Source organism: Sapajus apella, unplaced genomic scaffold, assembly GCF_009761245.1.
Source record: "Sapajus apella isolate SASKATOON/1434 unplaced genomic scaffold, GSC_monkey_1.0 scaffold8, whole genome shotgun sequence".
Lineage (NCBI taxonomy): Eukaryota > Metazoa > Chordata > Mammalia > Primates > Cebidae > Sapajus > Sapajus apella.
The window spans coordinates 45871797-45894006 of NW_022436948.1; the positions used below are offsets into that span (position 1 = coordinate 45871797).

General features: G+C 36.1%; 1 protein-coding gene and 1 long non-coding RNA gene across 4 annotated transcripts in view; one reads left to right on the plus strand and one right to left on the minus strand.

Moving 5' to 3' along the window:
• The window catches only part of EPHA6 (EPH receptor A6), a 970705-nt gene that overhangs the window by 663966 nt on the left and 284529 nt on the right, over nt 1-22210 (plus strand). For all 3 annotated transcript variants that reach the window (XM_032277212.1, XM_032277213.1, XM_032277214.1), the window contains one exon: nt 6195-6357. In XM_032277212.1, the coding sequence (XP_032133103.1) occupies nt 6195-6357 (163 nt within the window). The remainder of the gene's footprint in view (nt 1-6194; nt 6358-22210) is intronic.
• The window catches only part of LOC116551014, a 334562-nt gene that overhangs the window by 89757 nt on the left and 222595 nt on the right, over nt 1-22210 (minus strand). The window lies entirely within an intron of this gene.

A 22210-nucleotide genomic window follows, 5' to 3' on the forward strand; every position in this document is an offset into this window, starting at 1 on the left:
TGAAGAACATATCAGAATGTTCACGAATTTAATATACAGAAGTCTGCCCTTTCCAAAAATAAATATATTTATGCTTGCTCCACAAAGACTGAGAATCCACATTAGTAATCAAAAGACTGCAACATCAAAGTAGAGATGAAAAATATTAAGGACTCTTTCAGCCAGAATATGATGACTATGTGTACCCAGGTGGAACTCATTTTTAAAAGGACCAGTAAAATAAAGTTCACCGGGTTCAGTGTCTATTTCCTTTGGAAAGTAATCCTTAAATACCGGCCAAATCTAGTATTCAAACTTCTCTTTTCTCAGGGCCATGTGAAATATCTTTTTTTCATTCAGGCAAAAGACTTTCAGCTTTGCTAATGCCGTAGTTTAGGCAATAAGATTTTTCGATAGCCTTTCATTCTTGAGGTTTCTAGGCCCTGCAATTCTTGATTTATCCAGGCAAAATATCCTTCAGCAGATAATAAATCAGGTTCTAAATGTGGTTTTAATTTGTTTATTTTTGAGAGGATTATCATGGAAACATCTCCACAGTTTGACGAATGTGAGTTGCATATGTTAGTGATTGTGACAGAGAGGCAGGTTGAGGAAGTGAAACACAGAAATGGAGAGAGAGAAAGGATATAAATGACTTAGATGACTTCTAACAGAACCCTTAATATCCATTTTTGATATTATTTTATTTCTCAGGCAATCTATAACTTCAGTCCTCTAGCCAGTGGAACAAAAGCTTTACCACTGTCTTAAGACATTGCAGGAAAAAAAAAAAAGATTTGGTAGTAGAGTACTACATGTTATTAGCACTTGTACCTATTCCTGATTTTTTCCAGTTGGTAGGGCTTGAAGCCAGGAAATTACCTTTTTACATCAAAACTTCTAAAAGAATCTCTTGGACTTTACTAAACAAATTCTATTCCCAGGTCTGAACAAGAACACTGTATATTCCATGTAAGATTGGGTGATTTCTATGCTTTCTATATTACTTAATATCTGCCTATATGACATAAAATCAATAGAAAATAAAAATAAATGCAGAATGCATGGATTTGTTAACCTTAGTAGAAACTAGACTGGGCGCAGTGGCTCAAGCCTGTAATCCCAGCACTTTGGGAGGCCGAGGCGGGTGGATCACGAGGTCAAGAGATCGAGACCATCCTGGTCAACATGGTGAAACCCCGTCTCTACTAAAACTACAAAAAATTAGCTGGGCATGGTGGCGCGTGCCTGTAATCCCAGCTACTCAGGAGGCTGAGGCAGGAGAATTGCCTGAACCCGGGAGGCGGAGGTTGCGGTGAGCCGAGATCACGCCATTGCACTCCAGCCTGGGTAACAAGAGCGAAACTCCGTCTCAAAAAAAAAAAGAAAAGAAAAGAATTTTACTTTTGAAATACGTATTTGAACACTTGGTGTTGAGAATTTTTTCTTCCAGTTGAGGAACTAGTTGTTCAAATAAACATAGTGTAATGATTAGCCAACAAATCATTACTATGTGGTCCCTAAGCTGTGTTAAAGCTAATTCTAGTGTATAGTGGTTAAGAACATAAAATGTGAAAAAAATGACTTTGGCTCCATCTAATTCATAGACATATTTGTGTAAATGGGGTCTAGTGGGAAAAGCACAACTTGGATGGAAGCCACTGACAAGTTGTGTGACTTGTTTTGCTAATTTACTTATTCTTTCTTTCTTCTGAACTAGTTTCATCATAGATAAATGGAGACAAAAATATTGCCAGCTCTTATTTCACAAGACTTTTATGAGGATTAGATTTTAAACATGTATGAAAACACCTTGTAAATTGTAATGCTCTACATAAATTATTGTTATTATGATTGCTGTTATATCTTTAGATATATATGTCTAGAGAATAATTTAGAATATAATTTTATGATATATTTAAGCCGATTAATTTAAAATTTAAAAATAAACCAAAGAGATGACACCTTTTAGAAATCCCAATAGGCCCAAAGACTTTCAGAGAAAACAAACTAGCTAAAAGATGACCATGGTGCTGGCCTGTTGAATCTATTCCCATAAGCAGGAATGGTAAACCTGAGAGAGGGAGATGAGCAGTGATGACAGTGACTCACAGCACAAGGGAAAGAACCTGCACTTCTGATTTTAAAAAAAAAATGGTAGAATTGAATTGCTGGGTAGAACTTTGGTGATTACATAAGCTACACCTAACAGAGTGCCCTAGATCCTTGTACATACCATGAGATTCAATGAATGTCTGTAAAATGAATGAGTCTTCTAGAGGAGTAAATCAAAACCTTGAAGGTAATTTGCCAAGGTACATAATGGAAGCAGAATCAAGATAATGTTCAAGACAGGAGAACTCAAACGTAGAATTCTCTCCATGCTGTATTCTATTGATACAGGCCCTGTTATCTCTGACTGTAGAAAGACATAGCCACAGGTCTAAACACCTGAGCCGATTTCTTTTCACTTAGTTTTTAGATTGAATGCTAATGAGTTCCAGACTCTAGTAAAAGGATCACTTTTACTTATCATGCAAAGTTGACACCTGTGGAGATAAGCTAAGATCAGTATTTCAGGTAAATGAAAGGTTCAATGTGACAATAAGATTCCCATAAACGCCTTGATTCTCAGCATCTTGGAAGGAGCAGTGCCTAGGGCAAGCGCCAGGATCTTCCCATGGGAAGAGAACCGTAAGTGGAAGTTAACTTCTCTAGGGAACGGTATCTGCCTGCCCTGTTTGACCGTGCTCTATGTTCACACTATTTGGTTCAGAACTATTTTTTTTTAATTTGGATACAAATATGTCAAACAGGAATTATATATATATATTTTATTTTAGAAAATGATGTAACTAAAAATATGTTAAAGTTCATTTCTTCACAATGACATTTTCCACAATTAGTGCAATTTTCTGTGCTCAGCCAAGGAGAGGTCGTGTAGCAAGCTGTTTCACTTTCAGCCAACAAGTGTTAGTGCACAAGATTGACAGTGCCCTCAGCCAGTGAGCACCCACTGCACTGTTCACGGTTCAGGGCGCTTTGCAGCCCATGGGACTATGCCTTTGGAGGCTCTCTTTATGCCACTTTGATATCACGTCTTAACGCATAAAAATTTCCAAGTAATAGTACTGGATCTGCCACAAATAATTTTTAATCATATTTTTTGGATATTAATAAGTACTTAGAACTGATTAACAAAGCATATGAAAATGTACGAAGTATAACTGTGGCAGCACTTAGCGCGAAATTTGTACACTTAAATAATCGATTTGAAACAATGTGCTGAGAAGGAGTTAAGCATGAAACGTAAAAAGTTAGAAAAGAACAAAACTAACACAAGGAAAGTGGAAAGCAGAAAGAACATTTATAGTAAGAACAGATATTAAATATAATAGATTAAAAAAAGAGGGAAAAGCCGAAAATTTGTTCAAACCTCTGGAAAGCTTGATCTTGAAAAAAAGAAATTATAAAAATAAACAATATTAAAAATGAGAAGAGGAATTTAATCACAGATTCAACAAAGATGAAAAACAGAACTTTATGAGCAATGGAATGCGTTACCTAGCAAAACTTAAGATTTACAGGTCATACGGCTAGCAAAGCCATTACAGTACAAACTCCAGAAAAGCATGCTAACGTACCCTATCCAGACATACTCAGAATTCAGCCTGCCAGGATGAAGAAAAAACCTCAATGGCTCTGTGGCAAACCCTGGTCTCTACCTGGTGACAGCACCTTTGAATTGGAGTTGATATGTCAGCAGAAAGGGAACTGGCCAGACTTCTGGGACAATAGTGTCCTACCTACGCATACCATAGATGAAAGCTAACTTGGTTTCCCAGGAGCTTACAAACACCAGGAGGAGGGGAGTCTGTTGTGTACTGTGAGGAATTCTCACGACTGCTTCCTCCTGGGCCCTCTCCCTCATCATGCCAGCAAGCCCCAAGACGTAAGACAAGGCAGCAGCACTCACCCGTGGCGAGTGATTCGGGCTGAAGAACCTTTTAAGTACACTTCCTACTGTTGAATTTTTATTACAAGGATGTAGCTACAGGTACACTTTTGTAGGTGACCACAAAAATGTCCTTTACTGAGTAGGAAATCACTGTTTAGCTATATTTTGAGGAAGCAGCCAGGATATGTGTGTAATTATCCTGGGGCCATTCTATGAGTAAACTTTTGAACCATATCTTCTCTCTTTTGGAATGAGATTAAATGCTGTTTTTCATTGCTTTAAAGTTCTTCTCGCAGTCATCATCTCACCTTGTGAAACAGCGTTCAAAAGACATCATAATTCTTATGTTGTAGAAATTCTATGAAAAGTAGCATATTCTCCTCTTGTATATGATGAGATTGAAAAATCCAAATGTTCTAGAAATTCCTGCCAGAAACAACATCTTTTTTCCTAATAGCTCACAAATATTTTTTTCTCCACAATACGCGTTTTAACCACCTAACTATAAAGGCCTCGATATCAGCAAGCTCCTGAATTTAACCCCTAACGGATTATTGTAGCCATTGGCGATTTATAGACTTTATTTCCTTGTATTTTATGCTAGGTTGATAAATATTTATTTACTTTCTAATCTTAAAATCACCTAGAGATAAATATAAGTTGCAGTTTTTTGGCTTTTGTTTTTATTTAAAATGTTGCTATACTTAACTCATTTTTTTCTTTGTACTTTATGTTTAATAAACAGTTTAATTGTTTGGGGTATAAATGGCAAATTCAATTCTTTAGCTTGGCACAGAATAACCAGAGATCATATAAAATTCTGACAAGTAAGATCATAAAGTTTAAAAATGATCCTTAAGACCTTTTTTCTGAAAAGTAGCCTAAGAGAAATGATTTTCATAGTTTGAAATCTTAAAGCATCACCAGCAAATACATGAAGTGTGACATATTCACCATATGTGTGCATTTTCATAATTTGGCTTGTTAGCCAGGAAGGTCTCCTAAATAAAAGTGGTTTTCAGGCAAACACCAAATGAAATTTTGAGGGGAATGTTATAGACAGAATTGAAGCATCAAATGAGTGATTCAACCGGTGACTTTGAAAGTCACTTTTCATCACTGAAAATCTCTAGATTTCTTATAAGAATGGTGGAAATTAACTTGAGGACCTGTTAACCTAGCTTGTCCTGTAGCTTTTGTTTATACAAATGCATTTTTTCAGATACCCTATTAAAATATCATCGTAAAGTTATTCACCATACAAAAAGAGTATGGGTTTAATTTGTCCCCAGCACGGCATATAGTGGACAGTCTCTTATGTGGACAGGTAAAATGAACTGTCCTGTTCTGAGGTAGCCAGCAAGAGGCACCATGTGACACACCCTGACTGCCTAGATCATCCAGAATGCCCTGGCAAGTTGACTTCCATTTAGTAAAGTGAGATAATTTGGCAATTCACGCAAGAGACTGAGAAGCAGGCCTGAACCCCTGCCTCTGATTCTGCAGGTGTGGTAAGTCTTTCATGCCTTTCTGTGTCTCCAGTGCTTCTTCATGGGCATCTTATTTTTAAATCTACCTCATAATCACTATGTGACTAGTGTATGTTTAAAAATAAACTATAATATCTAGGGGAGGAGTCAATTCTCCCTTACGGGAAAAAAATCATCGTTTCTTTTCCTAAATTGAACTGAACTTCGTGTTTCACTGCTGGGGAATCACTGAGTTACAGCACAAAGTAATTGACTTCAGGATAAAAGATTTCAAGCTTTAAAAAACAATTAATGTGTTTCTCCTTTCACCTGCAGGTCTACCCACGGATAGCGCCGGCATTTTGGCACTACCTGCGGGTAGAAGTGAGTAGCGGGTACTTGAATTCTCCCACCTGTGCTCCTTGCAGTCTGCTGGTGTGGTCTGATCCGATGTGCCCATTTTACTCAAGGTGCAGCTGGCATTCTGTGTAAACACGTGCTCACACCACCACCATTTCTTAGAGTTGGGTCAGGAATCTAAATCACCAAAAATACAAGCGCAGTTTATATAAGATTAATCATCTTTCTTAATAAATTTCCAAATAGGACCATATCATATGCATCATAATGATAACTAAATGCCAAATTATGGAAAACCATGCTTACACTTCTTTGTGATCAGTACTTTTTCTATTCAGAGCAAAATTCCTCAGTTAAATTTTGGAATGTTTCTAAGGAAACGGAGAATAACTCTATTTCGGTTTTTTCTCCTTTTTCTGTCCCCCCAGGAACATGAGCAGCTGACCTACTCTTCCACAAGGTCCAAGGCCCCCAGTGTCATCATCACAGGTCTTAAGCCAGCCACCAAGTACGTATTTCACATCCGCCTGAGAACCGTGACAGGATACAGTGGCTACAGTCAGAAATTTGAATTTGAAACAGGAGATGAAAGTAAGTTTCATACAAGGATATCACGTAAGATGTGAATTTAGTATCCTTCTAATTTGACCTGATATTTTAAAACCACGTGTCCCAAGTTTTTAATAGCTTTTTCAGAGAGATTTTGTTCATGTCAATACTCATACAGTCATTTCAGTTAATGTTTTGGTACTATCATTAAATGCTTTCGTGAAATGCCTTACTCTACCACAATAGTAATGTGGCCAAAATGTGGCCCTTTAGCCTATTACACAGAGTCTCTGTGGCTAGAATTAGCCTAATTGTTCACGAGTCCTGGCGTCATCATATGATTTGAATGAAAACTTGGAAGAGAATAAAACCGTGAACAAATGATTTTACAATTAGTTTAAAATTATGAAGCTTTGGCCTGTTATGTCAGGTCAATAAAAACAGTGGTCAGGAGATGAACACTACTGACATATGCATTGTAAGTTTAAATACAGATGCATGGGCTTAATCAGAAACCCACATTAATTCCAGAGCCTCAACATGCTGAAAACCGAAATGGGAGATGAAGGGAGTGATGTTTCAATGTCACCTAACATCAGCTTTGAGTTCTTTTATTCATTCTAAATCCAGCTTTACCACTGAACTCTTTTTGGCCTTAGAAATCCATCTTACGGCCAGGCACGGTGGCTCACGCCTATAACCCCAGCACTTTCGGAGGCTGAGGTGGGCGGATCACAACGTCAGGAGATCGAGACCATGCTGGCCAACATGGTGAAACTCCCGTCTCTACTAAAAAATACAAAAATTAGCTGGACGTGGTGGTGCACACCTGTAGTCCCAGCTACTCAGAAGGCAGAGGCGGGAGAATCGCTTGAACCTGGGAGACGGGCGTTGCAGTGAGCCGAGATCGCACCACTGCACTCCAGTCTGGCGCCTGGCGACAGAGAAAGACTCTTTCTCAAAAAAAAAAAAAAGAAAAGAAAAGAAAAGAAAAAGAAAGAAATCCATCTTACTGCTCTCTTTGTAAGAAAAGAAGGGATTGCTTTTGCCATACATCTTTATGAAAAAGTGTCCAAATATATAATAAAAATCTGTTTCCCTCATTGTTAAAATACTGTATTAGTATAATAATTCATTAAAAGTAAATTTATTATACTAATTCCTTATGGATAATAATAATAGCTAGCATTTATTGAGGCCCTAAAAAAGTGCTTGAAATGAGACGAAATATTTTACATGGAATTGTTCCATTCAAACCTTTCAACATCCAATGAGACAAGTATTTTTTTGTTATTTAACCTATAAAAAAATAGACTCCTAAAGGAGTTTAACAAATTTACCCGATTTTCAGTAGCTGGTAAGAAGCTAAGCTAAAATTTGAAACGGAAGTGTGTTTTATTCAAAGGCCTATGCTGTTAGCTATTCCACCCTCCTACTAAATCTTATCAGTGTATTATTATGAAGTGTTTTTTCTAAGACCATGAAATAGGCCGTAGTTTCTCAGTTTTTCACTCCCTTAAAAAGAAGCTACTTGGGTTTCAGATTCTATGACAGAAGGAATATTTTGCTGTTGTTTTTCTGAATATTTTAGGAATATTTTGCTGTTGTTCTGATGAACAGTATTCACACATAAGATCTTCTTTGTTACAATTATATCTAACTAAAAAGGGAGAAGTGCTCATGTATTTAAGTAAGAAGGAACCCAGGTTAGGGAGAATGAGTAAACTAATTAATAAAAAGAATAGTTGTGACCTGAGTGTTTATATCAGTAATAGCATTTCAAATCCTGCTGGAGACTATGGACTTTTTAAACCAGAGAGTAAATTATTGGGAAGAGTATAATGATCACAAAACATAGATCCACAATAAGAACCATATGAAAATATCAAAAGATTTGTCCCTGTTTTGTTTTTTTCTCTGTTTTTTTCCCTGCCCACTTGTCAAACCTTAGTCTAGGTATAAAGCTAAGGATACAGTCCAAGGAAAGTTTGGTACAAGACAGTCGAATCATTGTCTTATGTAGGCTGTGTTTCTTTGCACAGCCTGGAAAAGTTAATAGCCTTTGCAATTATCTTGCTTTTTGTCACAGATTTAAAAAATTCACCTAACTTTTAAAGGACGATACTGTTGAGTATTGCATTTTTAAGTTAGAAATGCACTCTCAGATAAATGCGTAGAGCTAAATCTAAATAAGTCATTTGTGTTCATTTGGGGCTTCTAAAGAAGGTCATCTAGTGTAATACTAAAAAAAAAAATCTGATTTAAATATTAACTGTTTGATTTGGTTTAACTTTAAATTTCTACTCACTGTACTTTCAGGACAATTTCTTCAGATGTTATGTAGAAGAAAAGGTCCTTCCTTAGCAGAAAGGTCTCATACTCACAAGTTACTCAGTACAATTCACTCATTTAACCAACATGTATGGGACATGTAATATGTGCCATACTCTTATCAGGCTCTGGAGATAAAAAATAAGAGCTAACAGCCTTCGCCTTCAAACAAGTTTCAGTCTATATTTGTGGGAGGAAAATAAAAATTTAAATAAAAAATACAAGATGAGTGACATGTACTATCATAAAGATACACAAAAGGTTTGGTGACAGCATAGTAGACTATTTCAGCACAGATGGGTGGTGAAAGGCTTCTGGAGGGTGAGAGGCTGGAGCTCTTTCTCGAAAGAAGCGTAGTCATGGAACAGCGAAAGCACAGCGGCCTCTGACAACGTAGGATATTTAAAGAACAAATAATTTGGTGCGGCTGCGGTGAGGAGATACAAATGATAACATGGTGCTGGATGAAGGTAGAGGGTTACACAGGGGCCCAGCCAAGAGCGCTTTTTAGCCGTATTAAGAGTACCTGCATGTATCCAGAAAATATTCAGGATCCATTGATGAATTTGAATCCTGGATTAATATGAGTAGTAATATGTGCAAGATTCTATGCTGAGCAATTTACACATACTAACTCATTTACTTCTGACAAGATTATGCTTCATTTTAGAAACTTAAATAGCTTTACCAGAATCGGATACCTAGTGAGTGGAGGTACAAGATTAGAACCCTAGAACTATCTGACAGTGGCAGCAGAAGAGGGTGGAAACTGTTCTGAATTACTGATTCATGAATGCTGTGAAAATGACTTTGATTAAAACCTTGAAGATATAAAATGTCTGAGAAGAACCTGAAAATAATGTATGTGTCTAAGCTTGATGTTTGAGAACACGGAATAGCTCCTAAGTCAATTTACAGTCTAAGGGAAAATCCTTTAAAGGATCATTTAAAAAAAAAAAAAAAAAAGAAACTGGTTAGCTTTAAATAGCATTTCCAAAGCCTGCTGTTTATACCCTGGAGAGAATTTCAATGAATAATGCTATAGTAGCATATGGGTAGGTTTCCCATAAATTCAAGAATGTGATGATGTGAATCCTAATTGATGGCATCCATCTTTTTCTCTTCATATCCTCCTGGCTCTTGTTTAAATTTTTATAGCTTTTGTTTCTCAAGTAGTGCCTGAATTATTGTAATGTCAGCTTTATTATTAAGTTCTCCCTTGTGTATCCCACTTAATTAACTAACTTTATAATACGTTCATGGGGTTGAGGTATGGGTTGGAAATAAGTGATCTCATTTGATGTTCTGGTTCAAATTTTTGAAAGTAGGCAAAATTAAGCAGTTTATTAATTCAGTTCTTTTTAGCCATACTATTTTACTTTATTCAACTTTGACTTTGCTAGTGACCAAGACAATAATATAATTATGAAGTAATTCCTTTTGAAAATCATAATGTTCTTAACTGACTCCTTGTGCTACAAACATAGTGGCATCTGAAGAAAAATTATGGCAACCTCTTGCACTTCGATACCCGTGCTTGGGTTCTTTTTCAGTATCAACATGTGCTAGTGGAGACCCCCTCACTTGCTGACAAATGCTAACATTACTAATTATCACTGTTAGCATCATAAAATGACTCTATTCGAACCAGAGCTATTGGCTTCCGCTCTCCCTAAATGTATAAAACAACCTTATTGCATATGTATATGGAGAAAGAAATATAGATGGATTGGTAGATGGCTCAAATTGCCTGATAGCTATTCACTCATATATGGTCAGAAAAGTGTTTCCCTGCATGGAGACATCAAAATGCATTTTGATACTTGTATTTTATGTATCCTCTGATTTCTCACTGGGCAAAATGTACGGTTAAATATTATGTCCACTAACAGCATTTATTGAGTGCCTCCTGTGTGCTGGCCTTATTAGTTTACTGTACTTGATCCCCCCCCACCTTCTTAGAATAGGTTTATCAAAACTACAATAAAATTACAGTATCAGTAGTAAGAAAGTAAGAATATAAAAATACGTCATGTGGATATTCTAGGGAGATAGATGGAAATTAGGTATTAGAAGCTAGTAAGAATTTTCTCAATAGTAAAATAAAATCCATATTATACCCCAAAGCATTAATCATAAAACAAACACACACACACACACACACACACACACACACACACACACACACACACAGGTCAAGTGCAGTTCTTTTTGGCTAATATGGCTGTAATAGGAAATTTTAACTGCTTCAAATTTCTTATTATTTCTAAGCTTATTTTCTGGGCCTTTTAATGGAGAAAAAGATGAGAATCAAAATACAGAATTGTTGACATCACCAGTAATATTTTCCATACCTTATAAACTGCTTGAAAAAAACATATTTGAGACATTTTAACAATAATCTGGGTAAATTATACTTACATATTTAAAAAGTAATAAAATAAAGGAAATCAAGCTTTTTTTAATTAAAACACCAAGATTTATGTAACATTAAATTCAATTTTATAGTAACAGAAAGTAATTTTACATGTGCAATTTTAAAACCAAAATAAAATATATTCTAATAGATTGTAGCCAGCTTGAACCTTCTGCTTAAATGCTGAAAAATAGCTTATGAGCTATCAAAAGGGAGCAGAATCCATAGCTTAAAGCCAATTTTTGAAAGAAAATCATTATTTTACATGAAATAATTGGCAATTTACCTCTTCCATTGCCTTAATAATTATCTAAATGACCCATGAGAATTAATACATTGCCAACATATAAGCAATGCATTCCTTTGTCCTGAAAAGATTAATTACAGCTTACATTTTAACAACATGTAAATTGAAGTTTTCACCTGTAGGCTGCATAAATCAGTTTTGTAGCCCAAAAGCCACATCTGTCAACATTTTAAAATGTATTATTTACCAAAAGTAGTAATGATGGACTAAATTTATAGCACATAAAATAATCAGAAAATTATTATAATCAACATCAACAAACCAAACAATAAATTACTGAATTACAGTGGGTACTTCAAAATAAAATCTTATGTCATGCCTTATACGTTTTTTCAGAAGTGGTATGTAGATACAAATGAATAAATTTAATCACTTAGTTATTTTGAAAACATCCATAAGATTTAGCTGTTTTAATGTGGTTTCATATTTAAGAAATGTGATTCATTTTAACAATTTATAGGTAGGAAATGATCCTAAAAATAAGATGCAAGATTAGGTTTCAGTTCCTTCCTCCCTAATACATTCTTTATGTCCCCATTTGATTAATTTTTCTAAATTCCATTTGCAAACTTAAATATTCTAAATTGTTGTATATTTTGTATTGTTTTATTCAATGTGAATTTCTCAGCAAGATATTAGGTCCCGCTCCAAATGTAATCCAAATAGACATCATTTCTATCAATTTCTCCAAGTTAACATATTCTCTGGAAAAATTAGATTATTTGGATGCTTCATGCACAAAATAATCTGTATCTTCATCATACCTGATTCTTCTATAACTCCAGCTGGAATATTCCACAAATGGTCACAGTACAAATGGTCACTCTAGCTTACCTTCTACCCTGCCAGTGAGAAATCATCACTCTTTCCATGGATTTTCGAAATATTTTATTGTTCAAAGGGCATAATTCTTTACTAAGTTGTAAATTATTTGAGATAAAGAACTATAGTCTGTATATCTGTGTGTCTCAGAAAATGTCTTCCACATAGTTAGGTTCCAATATCCATGTAATCACATAAACAAAGAAAATATAATTTACAAAAAGTTAAAATACTAAGGAAAAGTATGTTGCCTACCAGTTCAAAACGAAAGAATTGGATAATTTTATTTGCCATAGATAAGCAATATTGCTTGCATTGTTTTGGGTAACAAGCCATAACATGTCTTGAGTCATGTAAAAACATATGCAAGTCTAATTACAAATTAATTGTATATTCTAAACTTGGGGGGTATTTTAGGTAGGGTAAAATGATGATTTTGTTGTTAACACATTTCCTTCTTTAAACTCCTTTTTAAAAACCCCCGTTATGTTGGATCCAGTCTGTTGGTTGAAGCACAATCTGTACTGCTTCAATTACTTAGGATGAAATTAGCTACATCATTATTAACATCAGCCAGAAATTTTGGAATGATTATTAATGGTGGCGCATGAAGCAGAAAGAGGACCAGCTGACCCTGGCGGAGTAATAAAAAAGTTAATTAATCAAGCAGGAGGCAGATTTTGTATTTATGAGTCTACCCAGAGGAGGACAAATTCCAGTGTAGAAGACTTTAATTTAAAATAATCTCCAATCAATAGCACACTTTCAATGCTGGCAGCCATAGCCATCTAAATGCAAACACCAGTGGGAAAGAGGAATTTTCTAGCAGTTAGCTTGTCTGAATATAAAGTAGCCTATCCTATAAGGTAACGAAGACACCTCATAGTAAGAATTTGTGCCAAAGCTAATTGGGACCCTGTTTAGCATGTCATAAAAGAAATCCCTGCTTTGTTTAGGAGATTGTTGATACAAGTTTAATGTAAGTTTGTACACTGAGATTTCATAACAACATATTTGTGAGTTCTAATTATGTTCCAAGCACTTTTTAAAAATCCTTTCTGGTTACTAAAACACGTATAGCCTTTGCAGGAGATGCCATTATGCCAATTTTACAGATCAGGAAAGTGAAGCATAATGAACTACAGTAACTTAACAGTACCCACAGGTGGCAAGCATTGGAATGGGGTTATTATGGCATTAGGCCCTTTTCATACTAATGCTTAGAACCAAAATTAAGTTCCCTTTTTACCCATTCAGTACTTTTACTTTTCTTATTCACCTTAGTCATTACTTATAATTTTCTACATGATTATATTTTATTATTACCTTCAATTCTTCACCATCCCTTAATTACTTATATTTTGCCTTAACATAATGTGTCTTTGAATCAAAGCAGATTTTCAGAAGACTGTTTATAAATCTCAATGCATCAAGTTCGCAGAGCTGTGCAGTGTTTTAATGCATATTTCTGGATTAATGTACACATGGTAGACCAAGTATAACACTCTAAAGAGGCAAAATAATGCAGTTAGTATGATTTACTTAAACATGCAGGGTCTTGACGAATAGTAACTATTTGCACAGAATATGGAAGTCTCACTTTAAGAGAGACTGCATTGACAAAAAAAGAAAAGATATTTTATTTCAATTATGCCTAGATCAAATAAGGATTTTAAATGATGAGAACCAGGCTTATGTACCATAAGACAGATTGAAGGCCTTAATATGAAAAATATTAAAGATCGTAACTTTGCTAAATGGCCTGGAAAGAGAATCATTAACAGGTACTTAGATATTGTAAAATGTGCGTATCAAAGTACAGTGTTACAATGTGGCTCATATTTAAAGGAAAAGTAACAAATAACAGCAGATCTATTTCTTAATACAGGAAGTAAGCTTATTTGTAAGGCAGTAACGATAGCAACTTCTATAAAATATTATTCCGTTGGTATATAAACCATTATCCCTTGACTGGAAGTTTGTACAAGATCAGGGAACATTTGTTTCTTTTTTAAAAAAGATTCTCATTTGCATATGCTGTGTGAATCTGTTCTCTTGGCAAATTTCCAGTAGGAAACACAGTATCACTAACTATAGTCACCATCCTGTACATTCGATTCTTAGAACTTATTCGTCTTATCACTGAAGACTTGTACTCTTTGACTAATATTTCCCCATTTTTTTCTCATTTGTCTACCTCTTAGAGTACTTTGCATGCACCTGGGAAATAGAAGGCATTCAATGAATATCAAATGAATTAATATTATCCAAAAAACACACAATACTCAGTATTATAAATAATGTTGCTTCAAACACATGACATGTATTTTATTATTCTACCTATATATTTTTAGTATTTTATTTTTGTTTATTTTTTACATGTATTAATAAAAAGCAGCCTTCTGAATGCTAAGAAAACAAAGGAGATAATATGTGGTCTCTGTCTTCAGGAAGCTTATCACTAAAGCACACTAGAGATAATGTACCTGGGCGGGGGCTGCACACTCAGCTCCCTCCCCATTCCAACGAGGTCCTTGGCCTCTTACCCCAAAGAATAGGGAAAGGGGTCCCAGCCAGTGAGAAAATATCTTGGACCCAAAGAGTTTTGCAGAGAGCAATTTATTAGGCAGAGAAAAAGAGAGAGAAGGAGAGACAGCTCCCAAGCTGCCATGGGAGGGGATCCAAAGAAGGAATCCCTATAGGTAAGGAGCAGCCGGATTTTAACCCTTTAGTTATTCCCTCCCCGTTCATGTTCTCATCCAATGAGAGGAGTTCTTTCAAACTGCCTCTGGAGTGATTGATCTTTGACTTTGATACTGGATTGGCTAGTTGGTTCACGACAGAGCCCCCTCCTCCCAGAGCATTCCGAGGGCTTTTTGAACAAAGAAGCCGCCCAGGAGATCTCTACCTAGCCAGCTTGAAAAAGTCAGACAAAGAACTTTATGTTCCAGATGGGGGCGTGTATGGAGGCCTGGCACTGGGAAACTCCTGCCTTTGAAACCACACCCCTCGTGGACTCGGGAAGAGAAATCTTTTTCCTTAACACAGTCCCTCAATAACAGAGTTCCTGATTTATGTCATTCCCAAAGTCTGATTTTAATTTGACTTGATTTGAGATGGATTTTTTTTTATCAGCCATCATATAAATTGCTTAATTTTTTCTTTCAAGCTATTTGACTTTACAACCTTGAATTCTTAAAGCGAGAAAAATGTTCCTTAGGTATTTCAAATCGCCCCAAATTTAATAAAAATATATATTCTCTATGTAACACTTGAAAATTCAGAGCCATTCTTCACACTACATAAATCAGCTTTACTGACTTGTATTTTGAAGTGGCTTTTCAAAAGTCACATTTTAGTTGTTAGAAAAACATCAAGGGCAAAGTGAAGATAATCTAATTTCTCATTATATTAATGACAATACGGAGGCCTATCCAGAACTGCTGGTATGATTCTTAATTGTGGTTGACCTCTCACCCTCATATGTTGCATGGTCATGCACTGAGCTCACATGGGGAATAGGAGTATTCTGTTGTTCAGTAAGTACTGATAGAATTAGGGACTCTCTAGCTGGTTGCAGAGTCTCATAATGATGATAAGCAAATGTGGATCTTACAGGGAAATGGCATGATGCCGAGACAAAATTGGCCTTTAGGAAGTCACAGACTGGAAGGATGACATAGCATGGAGTTTTGGTTCCTGTTATTATGTTACTTCCCAGTCAAATTCTATCCACATGCTAATGCATTATTTTTCAGAGGTGAAAAAAATCTGAGAATTGAATGAAAGAGTTGTAAAAATATCCAAGTCAGGTTAAAAGTATTTTATATAAAATATATGAACATTAAATATTATATGTTTATGTCAAAACATAAAAACATAGTTTAAAAAACTTAATTTGCATGGTGCCACTCTTCAATAATAATCATTTTAAATTATCTAATGTAACATCTTTTAAATTTGTATTAGCCCAATGCAAAAGAGCTGTTTGTGCTTTATTTCACCATAAAGTGACAATACTGAATGGACAAATGTTTATAAAATAAGCACAGCCAGCTCTACAAACGCCTATATGAAGATCTAAGAAGAAGCTTAAGGGTTCATGTCACACTTTACTTTTTCAAGGAAAACAGTAGTTCCCTTGAAATTTAAATTCAGTAACAAGAATTCTTGGCAAAATTGCAGGCGCGCTTTAAAAGATTTAGCTGTGTGTGCACAAAGCCAAGCAAGACATGTGTGAGCACATTACTGTACTATAAAGATGGGCAAAGTAGCAGAATATGGCAATCTCACTGCTGGATATAAAATAGCTGATTCACATCAAACTGAATTTCATATTCTCTTATGCTTCTGGAAAGCAACATTCATTTAAAAATTCTCTTGCACTATAGTTTTTTTTTAATTAGTTATCTTACATTTGCTGGATGCATAATCAGTGAGCAGACTAGATAATTTTGTCAACAAATAATTTTGGCAATTCCATCAACAATAAACATGGCAATATTCCTTACTGAATTTAGCACATGTAAGTGTATATACATATATGTAGATATATATACACACATTCTTCATTCATACACACTTCCTTTTCCCATTTTGAGATAAATGAATAAAATTATCATTGTTTTAAATATTGTTAGATAAGTCTTTACCCCAGCAGTAAATTTGATATAGTTTGTTGTTAAATTTAATTTGAGGGAGAAAGAGAAGGGTACTGGAGAGAAAGCAGTAAAAAAAGCTAAAGCAAGCAGAAGAATGTTTAATTGTTCAACTTGTTCATTCACTCATTCACTCACTCAAACCACATTAATAAATGGGCCGGATATAGATGTAGCCACTGGGGATTCAAACACAAAAAGGATACACTAGTTCCCTGTTTTCACAACACCTAGTGAGAGGTTCAGAGTATTAAACAAGATTCCAGTAGCTGGTAATACGTGTTGTCCAAGGGAGCACAGGAGAAAAATGCAAACAAAAGTCAGAAAAAGCTTCCAAAAGGTACTGTCTTAAAGCAGACTTTAAAGTTCTGTGAAATTTAGCTGTGAAAGTAGGTGTGGGGTGAGGATGGAGGGGAGAAATGAGAGAACTGGGGAGCTTTCGCTCTCTCTAGACAGAGAGAACAGTATGTGTGCAGCTGTAGAGATCAAAGAGAGCACGGAGCTTTCTAGTAACTGGAAGAATGTCAGCATTGCTAGAAACGGTTTTCAAAATGTGATTCCTGTGCCAAAGGCATTAGCAACACCTGGGAACACACCAGAAATGCACATTTTTCAGACCTCATACTAGATCCACGAAATCAGAAGCTCTGTGGGCAGGACCCACCTTCTGTGTTGACAAGCCTTCTGGTGATTCGGCTGCATGCTCTGGTTAGAGAACCAGTGCCATCCTCAGATAGCACAAGATCAGCAGCAAGGAATGGTGGGGATGATGATCTTAGGACAAGAAACACAAGACGTGAGGCTACTGAGGACCATGCGATGCCATCCTTACCTTGCTACTGAGGCTCAAATTTCCTAGCTTTATGTTCTTCTTCCAGAGGCAAGCCAGTCACAGTGACCTTCCCATAACTGACTTCCCTGAAACCATTGCTAACACATCTAATTACTTCCTCACCTTCATATCACCCACACTAAAAATAAAACTTTCCAAATATCTTCTTTCAGTGACACTTCTATAGCTCTCATAACTTCCAAATTCCCTAAAGTCTATTTTAGCCTTAAAAATTCACCTCTGAAGGTACTGGAACCTTGGGAATTATCAATTTAAATTCTAATACATGCTAGCTCTCTGCCAGCATGTAAGCCTGCATGTGTCTCCCTGACAGTTCATATTTGGTCACCGGAACCTTCTGAGAAAACTGGAGCTAAGCCATCCCAAGTCAAACCTTCAACGATAATGTAGACAGTAACTCACCTTGAAAAGAGTGACTCTAGATAGCATAGGGGTAATGATGATATGTTAGCAAAGCAAAGTTAGACACCAAAACTAATATGTCATGCAAAGGTACTTGTCTCAGCCTCCGTTACATAGTTGTACATTCTAACTGGTGACAGAAAAAATGCTACATACAGTTAGGCATCATAGGACTTGGTTTCTTGGCCCATGAGGGTTCTCCTCTTCAGACTCGTAAGTGAAGTAAAGCAAACATGCTATGTTATCTTCCTTTGCTGTAAAAATGAGAAACTCTCCAGGTATTAGGACCTAAGGAAGGCAATGTAATTAATTAATGCTTTGCTTTCCTCATGGGAATACTGGAAATGTATTCATTTGTATGTAGAGTGATTCATTCAAAAATATTTGTGAGAACCCACTCCATACATTCTCGGGCTATAGTATAAATAGACAAAAATCCTTGCTGTCATGTGAAAAAGACAGTAAATCAACCATAAGCAAAACATTTTAAATGCAGAGGTGTGGTGTGTTGCCTAGATTTCCCCTTCAGGACCCAACTGCTGGGAGTTCTGCCCGCTGAATGCTCATAGTGGAAGGCTCAGAGCTGGAGACATTGCCCCTGGCCAAAAGAAGTTGCATGCCATAGGGTCATGCCCTCTTCCTGGGGACAGTCAGAATCCAAGACTCCTCAATGCGATGTACAAAGACACATTCCCATTGTGTGGATTCAAGTCAACGCTGGAGAAGACAATCCCAGCTCCAGCATTCCTTGGGGTCCGCTGAGGTCTTTGCAGCTACCATGTGTCAATCAACAGGGACATCCTTCCATGGGCTTCCAGCACTCCCACATGTTCATGCTGAGGTCACTCCCCAATAAACATGTTGCAAACAAAGCTCCATTGCAGAATCTGTGCCCCAGTAAACCCCATCTAAGAAAGACAGTAAGAGGTATTCTGGTGAAGAGTAAAGTGGAGAAGGAAGGCAGGGAGTATCTGCCTCCTAAGGGGAGAAAAGCACTCAGTGCAGTATCTGACACATGTAACACATGATCATTCAACGTTAACTGTCACCATAATCCTAATTGTTACTGCAAACTAGGCAGCTGGCAAAACCTTCAGGGAGGAGGGCCTTACTTTGGCCTTGAAGAAAAGGAAAAACTTATACAAGCAGAAAGAAGAAAGAAAACATTTACGTTAGCAACAGATTCAGGCAATTCAATTTGGCAGATATTTCACAGGTAAATAGACAGCAAAGGAGAGCTAACAAACAGGAACTCTGTGTAAAAGTTCAAGCTTTGTATTTACTTAAACTTAGATTGAAACTTTGACTTGATCAGATCCCAAATATCAGACTTTGAATAAATCAGTTAACCACTCTGTGCCTCAGTTTTCACATCTGGAAAATGGATATAAGGATACCACCTACTTTTTAATGTTCATTTAATCATTATACAATGATTTAATGCATGTGAAGAACTTAACAGAGTATCCAGCTATCATGTGGTTAGAGCTCAATAAAATGATTATTAATATTTATATTATTGTCATTAGATTTCAATCTTAAATTCCATTCTAACAGCTTGAAAATAGTATTAAAAACAATATTCTTTACCTTCTTGTATATAAACACCCCATAGTAGCAATCAAATCATTTTCTTATTCTTCTCCTGATATTTTATTGTTTAACTCATGAACTTACCATTAAGACTAGTTGGCTAGTTTTGGTGTTAGTTTTTGTTTAATTTACATAGGTGACATAAAAGGAGGAGTGGAATTCCCCAGGGCTTCTTGACCTCTCAGGGCTTAAGCATTGGACAATTTGACTTGGCCAAAGAAACTCTACATTTTGACTTCTGAAGTACCAAATCTTAGTGAGCACAGTAAGCAAGTTATGGGGCCTCCATCAGGCCCATTCCAGCAACATCACCTTGTAGACCCAAAACCACTGTCTCTACTGTTGCTATAGTAATCAAATTATATAGAAGTTGGCTTACTTTATTTTTAAATACGGAAAACATCAAATGTCTCAGTGCCACCAGACAACAGAGGACAGTGGTTAGAAACCTGAGCTCTGGGACTAGACTACCTATAAGTAAATTCTGGTTCTGTCCTTCCTAACTCTGTGACCCTGGGCAAGCTTATTAGCCTCTTTGTGCCTCAGTTTCTCCATCTATAAAATGGAGGTAAGGATACTACCATTTTGTGTGATTATTTTGAAGACTAAATAAGTTAACATATGGTTTAGATCTATGGGGAACACATAAAAGCTCTCAAAAGTGTTTTTTAAACGGTAATTACTGCCCTTCTTCTGAGGGAAATTCTACTGAGTTTAGTATGATTGTTTGGACCACCCTGTGCTGTGAATCAACTGCTACTCATCTACATAAAGAAAAAGGAAATAATAAAAAAGAAGAATGTAATTCTGACGAAAGACTTTCTGAAGGGCAGCCTCTGTGGAATCCTCCTCTGTTTTCAAGTGGAAATGAGAAGACTTATGTACCAAAGCCACCTACTCCACTATAAATTTCTCAAACTTAAATTAATAGCATCTCATGAATTTCCTTGCACAGAAGTAAGCAACTTACTGGAAAACAAGCTTAGCTATATATTCAAAATGATATTTTGGGCCCAGAATAGGTATTAGGTACGTTATTACTTCTTGAATATAAACAGAATATCTTGCTTGAGGAAGGATTTTACTTTCCAAATAGTTGAATAGACACAGTTTTGGGAATATTCGAACTTGAATGAAATCACATTTTTTACTGAGCATAATGACTGGAAAGAAGCCTACTCCATCCTTTTCTAAGTTATTTCAAGTTATCTGACAGGCAAACAGAGCACCAAGTGGGAACACGCCAAAAAGACTTGGGGCTTTCTAATTACCTTTGGCACAGGGGTCGATTTTTCCGTCATGTTTTGTGCTGCATCTCAGAAGGCCTTTGCATTCTTGTAAATCTTTGACAACTACTTATTGTTTAACAAAATAGTCCCGAACATATATATAACCAATATAAATCATTAATATCCATCCATAGAGATGAGAGAAATACAAGAATAGTCCAAATTTCAGGTTTTAGACCAAAAAAAGGCTGAATGTTTTCAGCAGTAAGTAGCATGACTTTCCCCATATATATAATTACATATCTAAATTGCTCCCGATTTTTGTAAGGATGCTGTCTTAAAATAAGTTTTTGTCTAATTTATGTAGGTGAAATAAAAGGAGGAGTGGGATTCCCCAAGATATCTTGACCTCCCAGGGCTAAACAGAGGAATATTGCTTTTTATCTGCATTTCTCTTCTTCCTAAGAACATCTAAGGCAGTTTAAAATGTATACACAAAATGTTTAATAGATTAGAACTCATATAGGAAATTAGATCCATATACACAAGAGGGAACAAAGTCTCATTCTGATAATCATTACTAGAGATGGTATATACCGGCTCTGCCTCTGAAATTTCCAGTAGCGGCCAGAGAATAGAAAAGTTAGCATATACTCATGAAGCACAAGTGCTCTAAGAAAGATTTATAAGGGGTATTGAGGATAATGACCTCAAGCAGCTTTTTCAACAAATATGAAAGTTTTTTGTTTGTTTTTACTTGACATTTTCTGACTACAACCTTTGATAGAGCCGAGGTAAAGTTTCACTGATTGAAGATGAATTTTCCATGATGGGAGAAAGGAAGATTATTTAATTCATTCCATGCACACAGACTTTAAAAGAAAAACTATACGTAGAAAGTAAATGAATGGAGTTATCGTTTAAATTTATTTTCTAAAAATGTTGTCTGTTAGGAACTTAAAACTAGAATACGCTAATAGGACCCTTTGAATGCAGACATCACATAAACCATGTGCTGGGTTAAGCAAAGAGGAATGAAGAAATGTCCCAGATGAGGCTTCAAAAAAGATTGAAACAAGAATCTGGAAAATTCTGAAAAAGAAGGACAGCTTGTATTCCTGATCCGCACAGCCACTCATCTCTGCTTCATGCTCTAAAGACTAGTTTTACCTGTGTCTATGTTCATTTAGGAAAATACGTCTATGGCATAAAAATCACATTTCCCTTACTGTCAACCATGCATGAAAACTGCCAAACTGATTGTGAATCATAATCCCAAATTCC